Source organism: Macrotis lagotis, chromosome 7, assembly GCF_037893015.1.
Source record: "Macrotis lagotis isolate mMagLag1 chromosome 7, bilby.v1.9.chrom.fasta, whole genome shotgun sequence".
NCBI classification, from domain to species: domain Eukaryota; kingdom Metazoa; phylum Chordata; class Mammalia; order Peramelemorphia; family Peramelidae; genus Macrotis; species Macrotis lagotis.
Window position 1 is genome coordinate 66097923 of NC_133664.1, and position 11868 is coordinate 66109790.

The window sequence follows — 11868 nt, forward strand, 5'->3', positions numbered from 1 at the left end:
GGGTTCCTTAATGTATTTTTTAAAAATGTTGTTTATAATGGTGGTAAAGTTTCTGACAGGGGAGTGGGGACCAGCAATTCTCAGTGTAACTTCAGTGGCATTCCAAGAGTAAAGATGAATCCTAAGTTATAGCTTAATGAATTATGAGTTTTTAAATGTGAAAAGCACTACATTAGAAATATGCTTACATTATATAGACTTGAAATGTTTTGACAAACTTATTCTTCTGTGGGAACATAAATAATGTATTTTTACAGGACAAGAAGCCAGTAGTTAATAAATATGATGCATCAGCACCTCCAGCCAGTCACCTGAAGAAATCTCACCTGCAACCACCACCACCACCACAGCGTCGGTCTTCTGATGTGAATTCAGTGTCTCAGATGCCCCCCAAATCCATGATACCCTCCAAACCATCATCTCAGGATGATTTTCCTTTACCACCACCTATGGAAGAGGCTTTGCTCCCTCCACCACCACCAGATTTTAATGAAGAGCCTCCCAACTTTGTGCCTCCCCCACCTCCTACAGTTGGTGGTGGTGATGAATTTCCATTACCACCTCCTCCACCACCTCCACCAGTCCAGTCCACAGAACCAAGTCAACCTCCCCCACCTATCACTAAAAAGGCTCCAATGCCTCCTAAAAGGCTAGAGAATCGAGGACCAGCTCCTGGGGGTACAAGTGGGGAACAAGATTTTATGTCTGATCTGATGAAAGCTTTGCAAAAGAAGAGAGGCAACCTATCCTGAAAGGTTTTTTTAAGTTTTCTGGAAGAGAAACATGACAAAATATTTCTACATAAATAAGTTAACCTTTTTCTAATTGTGTATTTTAATTCCTGAATTCTTGAGACAACTCAGTAATTGTTTTTTTATGAAAAATTGACTTCAAAGTATAAATGATGTACATATTTTCAGTCATTCAGTCATTAACCTTTTTAGAACTGACTTACTGATGTGGTTAAATATAAATTTTTCTCATCTTTGCACTTCAGCTGAATATACCCTTGATTTTTAAATTGACTAAAATTACGTTCTAGGTATCATTTTATAATAGAAAAACTACCTAAAATGTAATAGAAGCATTGTCTAGAGGGTAGAATGTGGAAACTATGAGGAGTAGAGCTTAGCCCTGTCTAAGATTATTCTGAGATAGCTTTCTAATAATGGAATAGATTGCCTTGTGAAATACTGTGTATCTAATAACTAAGGCTATACAAATTTGAGGATGCTATAGAGGAAATAATAGCTGATAATTCTGTATTTAAAAGCTAAAAGGAAAATGTTTGATCTTTATGTTTCTCAGAGTATCATTTTGCAGATGATAAGGCAGCATGGTGTACTGGACATAAAGCTGGCCTTGGAGTCATAGAATTTTAGAATTGGTTAGATCTTCAGTGTCCATCATTCCAGCATCTGGTATTGGCTAAAAGCAAACCTCTTAGCCTCCCAGTATCCCAGAAAATTCTAAAATCACAAATTGCAGATAAGTTGAGCCTGAGTTACTGGAGGGAGTTGAGCCTGTCTTGCTGAAGGAAAAATAAACAAAAAGTATTTTATAATATAATAAACCCTTTAATTTTTAAACAGTTATTAATTCTGGTCACATTTCTCAGTGTTATCATCAACTCTTAACTGCATTTACCCATAGCAATTATTCAAGTTTCTCCAGGCATATTCCTAAGAAAACAAAAGAAATTTAAAAGGCAGTTTATTTGATTTATTTTTAGTTCACTGCCCATTTCATTTTAGGTTGCACTGTGCATGGTTTTTCATGTATGAACAACACAAAAGAGATTTTAATTTCTGAATTAACCATCACTAAAGTTCTACACTTCCTAAACTCGTCATCTTTTAAATCTTAGAAAGATAATGATATCTCCATTTTAGTATATGAAAAATGAAGTTTAGAAAATTAACTGAATTTCATTTTACTTGCAAAGTACACACAGTATATAGGATCTAAGTAATTTTTTATTTTTAAATATGAATAAAAAATTTTCAGGCTTGTCAGTTTTTAACCTGGATGCTAATTAAATATTATTAAATATTATCAGTTTGCCTTTATAAAACACAGTTGAGGGAAACATGATTATATTTCAATATATTTATTAAATTATAATTTATGAGGATTTTTTGGTTATTTTATGAACATGTTTTCACAAAAGGACAAAGAATAACTAATATATATATATATATACAAAATTCCTCTTTAAATGCTGTAAATCCATTAGAAAATTACCAGTTGCCAATATATGATTCTGGGAGGACCACAAACAACCAAACTAATTAAAATGTGTGATTTCCCAAAAGTGAAATAAATTTCAGTAAGCTATTAATTATTAACAACACTCATTTTTCCTGATACCTGACCCAAACACAGTGAAATAAGGGAGGGCACCCATAGCACCTCCCTTCTTGACTCTTCCTGTTGGCCAGGCAGCACAGTTTAGAGGAAAGAACAAGAAATTTGGAATCAGAAGATCTAAGTTTAAATTCTGGTTCTCCTGTTTTTAATAAAACTTTTATGACCTTGTTGAAGGGTTTGTTCAAAATTACTGAGGACATGGTCTCAGTTTCACATTATCTGAAAAATTAGCAGGTCAGACTACATAACCCCTGAAGTCCATTCTAACTTAAAATAATATGTTACTTAACACAAAGGATAAATTGAATTAGTTCCCAGAAGACCTTTGGAGTACAAGTTTGCTTCCAAGCAAGTTTAAGAGTCCTGTCGATTCAAACTCCCTAAGACTACATAGACCCTTATCAGAAGGTTTCTTCTACCTGTACTTTTCTGATTTTCTTGAATTTGTCTCAGACCCATTTTTGGTTGTTGTTCAATGTATTAAAGCAACTTTTTGTTATTTTTCTATGTAATTACTGGAAGTAAAAGTTGAATGTCCCCATGGTGATGAATCTCCTCCTTTTTTCTGTCAGCTCCCTCCCAGTTGGCTATCACAACTCAATGTATCAAATGTTCAGCCCTAGACCTTTTTACTATGGATAACCTGCTGTCCATCTATAACCTAAGGGAGAAAGAGATTTCTATCTTATCTAAAATGCTCCATGGCTTAGAAATGAATCCTAAATTTCCCTCTAAAGGTCTTTTGAATTACCTTCCCCTTCATGATTGTCCTAGGTAGGTGGTGGTAACAACACTGCTAACTGGATTGATTGGTAATTTACTCTAAAAATGTAAATACTATAAAAATTTTTGTTTTTAGAGTTCTGTGAATAATTTTATATATGTACATAAATTTGACTTTGTAGTCATAGCACTAAAATGTGCTGGAAGGTATCTCCACAATCATCTAATCCAACCAACCTTTTATGCATGAGGCTCAGACAGGTAGTAACAGAGACAGCCCCAGGATATGCTTCTATTAACTCCGAGGCCTCTGTCTTTCACTGTACCAAGCATGGATGGGTAAGATGTTGGTTATATGGTCAAAGGAAGTGGCATGCTGAAGGCTGTATCATAAAATTCATCAGAAGAGAATCAACAGATCAAAGACAAAGGCTGCTGACCAAAGAAAAGCCCAAGATCTGAAACCTGGGAGTCAAGAGAGGCGGTAATGCAGAACCAAGCAGAAAGGAGTCCAGTTTGGATCCATGTCCCTGATTCTGGGGTCTGAATCCTTCTCAGGAACCAGCACCAACCCATCCTGCATCTCTGCCAGCACTAAGGCCTGCTGGACCACATGTTTTCACAAAATAAAAACAAGCTGAAAATCCACTGAATAAGTTTTGTATAAAGATAAAATATTTCTAAGGTTAGACTTAATGTCTGGCTCATCAAGAGAACTTGAGAAGAAAAATATTTTTTCTAATAAAAAATATACTTATCTAATTTATGGAGTCTGGTCTTTAAATTTTGTTTCTAAAACCTAAAAACATTCAAATAGAGGCAAAGCCTACAAAACACTGTTCCATTTAATGTCATTTCACAATAATTACATTAGCAATATTCATATAAAACATATTTCACCCCAGTCATTATTCACCCTGGTCCTACATATAAATTCCAGTCTATTTATTAGTATTTTATACTTATTAATAAATCTAATTCTTATTTGAATCATAAAATAAAATGTTTTCTAAAATGTGACATCTAATGTAGGATTTTGTAGAGGCAATTAGTAATGTGAGATGGGTATTTTTCTGGCAGAAAGCAGTCACAGTGACAACTCAGGTATGCAAAGCTGTGAATTTCCTAAAAGACCTAGAGGGTAAGAATGTTTTATACTTTGTCTGAGCAAATGAGATGATAGAGAGCCAGCACTATGTTTGTCATTTTTTTTTTACTATTGTTTGCATTCTCCCCATGAGGATTTAGCACATTTCTTCATTAACTAAAGAGTTATCTTAAAATTCTTTCAATATTGAAAACAATTCAAATGATTTACTAGAAGGAAGCTATAGTCATTCCAATTTATTGATTAAAAGACAAAGATCTGAACAATTTTCAGTGGGAGGAGCTCAGGATTAATCTTTTTTGGCTAAATAAATGCTTATTTCTCATGTAATTATATTTCATTATAAAAATCTATGACTCATCAATATGTAATTTCTTATTACCAATTTCTCATTATTATATTATAAATCCACTGCAAAAAAGTAATCCTAATTCAGACTAACTTTCATCAGGAAGAACAGCTAACTTTGAGATCTTTTGCCCATAAAGGGGTAGGTGAAGAATATCCCACTTTCTCTGCTGCTGACTGCTTCTGGAAAGGATGCTGAAGAACTTGCTGTAAAAAATGAACCTAAAAAAATAGAACAAATAAAAGCTTTACTGGAAGAGGAAGAAGAAATTCTAATAAGCTTATTTAAAAACTTTTTATTACTATATTATAACATAAATATAGGGGTAGTATTTAATACCCGACACAATGATGGAAATGTACTATCATTAAAAATAAAACTAGTTTATTTTGTTTTAATAATAATAACAACTGGGGGCGCCTAGGTGGTGTAGTGGATAAAGCACCGGCCTTGGAGTCAGGAGTACCTGGGTTCAAATCTGGTCTCAGACACTTAATAATGACCTAGCTGTGTGGCCTTGGGCAAGCCACTTAACCCCATTGCCTAGCAAAAACCTAAAAAATAATAATAATAATAATAATAATAATAATAATAATAATAACAACTGGTCAGGCACTTTGCTAAGTGCTTTATAATTATTATCACATATGATCCTAACCATCATCCTTGGAGGTAGTAGGTACCATTAGGATTCTATTTAAAAGATGAGGAAAAACTCAGGCAAACAGTCACAGGGTCTTGAGAATAGATTTGAACTCAGATCTTCCTAACTCTAGACTCAGCGCTCACTGCGTCACTTAAGTTTTCCAAACCCCAAATTTGCCAGCATACTCTTCCAGTTTATCATCTTAAATCTTTTGACATGAGACTATGTCATAGTGTACAGACAGCTAAGATTTGAAAAGTAACATATTGGGGAGCCAAGATGGTGGGGGGAAGGCAGCAACTTGTCTGAGCTCTCCCCCAAAACCCTCTAAACATCTTTAAGTAATGCAGCAGAACCCACAAAAGGACAGGGTGAAATAGTTTTCCAGCCAAAGACAAATCAAAAAGTCAGTAAAAAACCAGGAGCAGTCCTTGGGAGCTCTGAATATGCCAGGCAATGTCTGCTTCCAGAGCTCTGAGTCCACAGACAGAGAGGAGGTGGAACAACCAGTCTGGAAACTACAGGGAGACTTTGCTAGCACTGGAGCAGGATTCTGTTGCTTTGCCCAAACCCAGATCTAGGCCACAGGCCTGGGTAGCAGTACCAGGACAAGGAGGAGCACTGGCACTCCAGGGTTTGCCAGTCTTAGGGGAGTGGAGATCCTTGTCAAAGATTCAGTATAGAAAGAGAGCTTATAGTTGCTCAGAGATCAGTGCACAGGCCAGGATAGTAGTAAACACTCTCTTCCAATCAAACCATCTTGGAAGATCTAATACTTAGCAGGTCTCTAGAAATAGCTCTGAAAACAGTGGCACAAAAACCCTGAAGCTTATAACATTGCACCCTCCACCCTGGAAGTAGTCTCACTTTAACTGAGAGTTAAAATCCAGGAAAGAGACCGAAACAAATAACAACAAAAAAAAATTCTGCTCATGGAAAGATATTCTGATGACAAGGAAGATCAAACTATACATTTAGAAAAAGATAACAAAGTCAAAGTTCCTATGTCCAAAGCCTCTAAGAAAAATACAAATTGGTCTCGGGCCATAGAAGGGTTCAAAAAGGATTTTGAAAATCAAGTAAGAGGAAAAATTGGGAAGAGAAATGAGATTGATGCAAGACAATCACGAAAAATGAGTCAATGGGGCCAGGTGGCACAGTGTATAAAACACCTACCCTGGAGTCAGGAGGACCTGAGTTCAAATACAGTCTCAGACATTTAATAATTACCTAGCTATGTGACATTGGGCAAGTCATTTAACCTCACTGCCTTTCAAGAACCAAAAAAAAAAATGAGTCAACAGCTTTGTAAAAGAGACACAAAAATTACTAAAGAAAATAAAACCTTAAAAAACAGATTAAGCCAAATGGTAAAAGAGATGCACCCCCCAAAAAAAATAATGAGGAGGATGCATTGAAAAGCAGAACTGAATAAAGGGAAAAAGAGGTATCAAAAAAAATCACTGAAGAAAAAACACAATACTTAAAAAGTAGAATTGGAAAGATGGATAATGAAGTACTTTTGTACTCATTGAAGAAAATAATTCCTTAAAAATGAGAATTGAGCAAATGGAAGCTAATGACTTTCTGAGAAATCAAAAACAATAAATCAAAATCAAAAGAATGAAAAATAGAAGACAACATGAAATATCTCATTGAAACAAATAATTGATGTGGAAAATAGATCCATTGAAACAAATAATTGATGTGGAAAATAGATCTAGAAGAGATAATGTGAAAATTATTGAACTACCTGAAAACCATGGTCAAAGATAGTTTAGATATCATCTTTCAAGAAATTATTGAGGAAAATTGTCCTGATATTCTAGAATCATAGAATAAAATAGATACTGAAAGAATTCACCAATCACCTCTTAAAAGAGATCCGAAAATGAAAATCCCAGGAATATCATAGCCAAATTTCAGAGTTCCCAAATCAAGGAGAAAATATTGCAAGCAGTCAAAAGTTAAATTCAAGTAACATGGAGTCATAGGCAGAAGAACACAATTACAAGACTCAAGAGAAGTATAAAAAGGTAAACAGGAAAGAGAAATCCTAAAAATCCTAATGTTTGTCTTTCATTCTCCAAGACCATGACATCAGGGAGATGATGCCATGACAAGCACATGAACTGGATTTGAGTGAGGGGGGATGTGCTAAGTCACCAGTCTTACTTTCCCCTCCAGAGCCAGCTGGGTTCAGTGGCCAGATAAGAATTGGCATGACTGGAGATGGCCCTAGATATGAGGTAATCAGGGTTAAGTGACTTGTCCAAGGTCACACAGCTAGTAAGTGTCTGAGGCTGGATTCAAACTCCCATCCTCTTGAATCCAAGGCCAGTGCTCTATCCATTGAACCACTTAACTGCCCATCATGATATTATGCCCTAAGAAAATAAGATTATACTGTTTACATTCCTACATGGGAAGATGAAATTTGTAATTTATAAAAACTTTCTCATTATTGGGGCAGTTAGAAGGAGCATATATAGACAGAGAGCATAGGTGTGAGTTGAATAAAAGGGATGATATCTAAAAATTATAAAATTAAAAGACCAGAGAAGCATAAACTAATGGGGAAAGGAAAGGGTAGCATGGAGCACATTACCTCACATAAAAAAGACAAGAAAAAGTTTTTACAGTGGAGAAAATAGAGGAAGTGAGAAGAGTGAGTGAATCATATTCTCATCAGAATTGGCTCAAGGTGGAATAACATATACACTCAATTGAATATAAAAATCGGTCTTACCCCTACAGGAAAGTAGTAGGGGGTGGTAGAGGCAATGAAAGGAAGGCAGATTGGGAGAGGCTGTAGTCAGAAGTAAAACATTTTTGAGAAGGGACAGGTTGAAAGGAGAGAGTAAATAGGGGCATGGGGAAGAATTAGATGAAGAGAAATACAGTTAGCAATCATAATAGTGAAAAAAAATTAGAAAAATTTTCTCTGATAAAGGCTTCAATTCCCAAACATATAAAGAAATGAGGAAAATTTAATAAAATAAGTACATTCTTAATTGATAAATGATAAAAAATATTTGAACAGTTTTCAAGCCATCAGTAGCCATATTAAAAATGCTCTAAATCATTACTGATTGGAGAAATGAAAATTAAAACAATTTTGAGGTACTACTTCATACCTATTAGATTGGCTACTAAGGACAGAAAAGGAAAATGACAAATGTTGGAGGGGATGTGGGAAAAATAGAACATTAATGCATTGTTGTTGGAATTTTGATCTGATTCATCTGTAGAGCAATTTGTCCTATTCCCAAAGGGCTATAAAACCATGCAAACCCTTTGACTTAGCTAAACCACTAATAGGTTTACATCTAAAAGAAGTTTTAAAAAAGTAAAAGGACCTATACATACAACAATATGTATAGTGACTCTTTTCTGGTAGCAAAGAATTGGAAACTGAGTTGGGTGTCCATGAATTGGGGACTAGGTGAACAAATCATAGTGTGTTACTGTGATATAATACTATTCTGTAAGAAGAAATGATGCTCTCAGAAAAACCTGGAGGTGAAGCGACATAAACTGTGTACAAAGTGACAACAATACTGTAAGATGATCAGCTGTGAATGACTTAGCTATTATCAGCAATACAAGGATCCAGGACTTATGATGAAAAATGCTATCCAACTCCCCCAGAGAAAGAACTGATGGCATTTGAATACCAATTGAAGCATACTGTTTTTATTTTATTTTTCTTAAGTTTGGGGGGGGGTCTATATTTTCTTTCACAACATGGCTGATATGGAAATATTTATTGTTTGACTAAACATGCACAGCCTATATCAAATTGCTTGCCTTCCCAATGAATGAATGGGGAGGAAGGAAGGAAGAGAATTTGGAACTCAATTTAAAAAAAAAAAAGAAAAAGTGTTAAAAATTGTTTTTACATGTAATTGGAGAAAAACAAAAAATTAAACAAAAAAATAAAAATTTAAAAAGGTAATACGTGTCCTAAAACATCTATTCTATGCAATGAAGAGGGGAAACATGATGTAGAGAGATGTTGACCTTGTATTCAGAAAGATCTAATTCTAGCCCTGGCTGTGGGACTTTGCTCAAGTGGCTTTGAAACCTAAGAGTCCTAGTCTAGTCTCTTAAAACTCAAAATTACTGGGGCAGCTAGGTGGCACTGGAGTACTTGAGTTCAAATCCAGCCTCAGACAATTAATAGCTGTGTGGCTTTGAGAAGCCACTTAACCCCACTGCCTTGCAAAAAAAAAAAAAAACTAAAAAACTCTAAGTTACAGCCTGTGGTCCAGATATTTTCTAATACCATCAATATTCTCTTTTTTTTCAATATAAGCCAAATTGTATTTAAAATATAATTAGAAGATTATAGACAGCTAGTTGACACCAACTAATGCTAAGCCTGGAGTCGAGAAGACTCATCCATCTTCCTGAGTTCAAATCCAGTCTCAGACATTGTCACTTTGGCAAATCACATAAATCACAGTGAAGGCACTGCCTCAGTTCTTCATTTTTAAAATGAACTGGAGAAGGAAATGGCAAACCACTAGTATCTTTCCAAGAAAATTCCAAGTAGGGTCACCACTGAACAACAACAAAAACATTTTTCAGGGTCAAGTCCTTTCCTCAGGGTCAAAACTTAATTATACCAAAAGAAAAATCGCAATATTCTTAGCATGGCTCTGAGTTTTAGCCTGTTTAGAAAAGTCTACCAAAACTTTCAAAAGGTTTTAAAATACATGACCCCTTAAATCATGAAAATGTATAGAAAAATTCAATAATCTTAACTCTGAAAAATCATTCATTTCTGCTTTTCGTACAGCAGATTCTGCCATCCAATCTTCAACACATATCTAGGATTGACACCTAAATAAGATAAACAACCTTAATTTATTTGAGTTTACTAAGAAATAAATTTCTTCATCTGTAAAATCAGTGTTTTCAAAGAAGGAAAAACTAGTAGCATAATTCAAAAGAACCTTTTAAAAAGGTTTAAATAATGACTATTTTATCATATAACTAATTCTATCAGAATAAACTGTTAATCATCACTATTCCAAAACAAAGAAAAAGATCATCCATGTGGGGAGCTCCCTTGGTATGGACAGGGGCAGACCCACAACTTGTCTGTCATTTGTATAGTCTTAGGGTGGTATCCAGGGTACTGAAAATTCAAGTAACTTGCCAAATAGTCACAAACTAAGACAAGTCAGGAGTAAGGTTTAATCACAGGTCTTCCTGACTCTAAGGCAAGACCTCCATACAACACATTTCCTGACCTAAGTTAAATTATGAAATTTTGCTCAGGGACTCCCAATTTCAATATATGCTATCACCAGAGCTCCTCTTATCTTTAAAATTATTTGAATTAAGACTACATAAGAGTTTCCACCTTGAGAAAAATACTTCTATCATGTTGTACTTTAGTACACAAAGATAGCACTACTTAGTCACCATTCATATGACATTCATTTTGAATTGTTTGTAAATAATGGTGATAAATTTTTTGCAACGAAAGCCACATTAATTCAATTGGCAGAAGCAATCTTTAATCATGACATACAATTTACATGATGGTTGGGAAGGTACAGGGTGTAGGCAAAAAAAAGAGAGAACAGATTGATTCAACCCATGACCTAGTACAAATTCTATTTAGCAGAAGTACTCAACCAAAAGTCAAAATTGGAACATATGAAGGACTAATACAAAACATAGAATGAAGGGAATTCTAAACCCTCAATTTTTATTTCTTCAAGAACATCTTGTCCTTTATCACTGTAATTGCTTTTCCCAAATTTTCTAGAAAGTTAGGAGAGGCAACAAATTGGAGGATACAAAGGTAGCATTAGAAGCAAGACAAAAAATAAAACTCCAGCTTGCCTTTCCTTATTGTCTCTGCTGCCTCTCCCTGCATCTGCCAAATTTACTCCAAAAAATAAACTATGCCTAAAAACTTCTTAAGCTAAAGAGAAGTCTAAAATAATAAGAATTCTAAAAATAGGGATAAAAAGATTGCAGCTATCAATAAAGTTATGAACTCATTTAGCACAAGATAGCTTAAAACGAATTACTTGTTCTAGTATATTGGAAAAAGTTACAGGAATATCTTTTGGGAATTTAAATATATATATAATAAATATGAAATTTCTCTCTGAGATAAATCTAAAAAATACAACATATTTTTTGTGGCATCTCTAATTTCAATGTGGCACTTTGCAAGTTGTTAAGTAACTGCACAGTTAGCAAGGGAATTTATAAAATGCTCTCATGTCAAAAAGCAAGTTAGAACAGATTTTCATCGGCCTTTTCTGTCAATCAGAAAATAAAATGTATAAAATCAGTACAGTATGTGTATATCAGCTGGTAGAACTCTAACTCAAATCTAGGAAAAAGTTTGCCTTTTATCAAGTGGCTTAAGGTATTGTGAGTTTCCTATCCTTCAAGAGTTGTCTATCCTTTGATAGACTCCAATATTATATTTGCCCATATTTTCACAAAAAACACACAAAAAAATTTCATGATGAAATATATTTAATCCTAATCAAACAGAATATCCTTCCTCTATGAAGGACACTATAAAAGATTTAACTGAGTTAAAAATAAAAGACCCTTTTTTTAACCATGGGAGTGAACACAGAGGCTTTTTAGATAAACACAATGCACACAGGCAAGCTTCTACAAGAAGCTTTC

General features: G+C 34.6%; 1 protein-coding gene across 1 annotated transcript in view; it reads left to right on the forward strand.

Annotated features, from left to right (window-relative positions):
• Positions 1 to 3855, forward strand: part of APBB1IP (amyloid beta precursor protein binding family B member 1 interacting protein) — a 119646-nt gene extending 115791 nt beyond the window's left edge. Inside the window, exon 14 of the mRNA XM_074193028.1 lies at positions 258 to 3855. Coding sequence (XP_074049129.1) covers positions 258 to 752 — 495 coding nt within the window. The 3' untranslated portion in view covers positions 753 to 3855. The remainder of the gene's footprint in view (positions 1 to 257) is intronic.
• The last annotated feature ends 8013 nt before the right edge of the window (positions 3856 to 11868 follow it).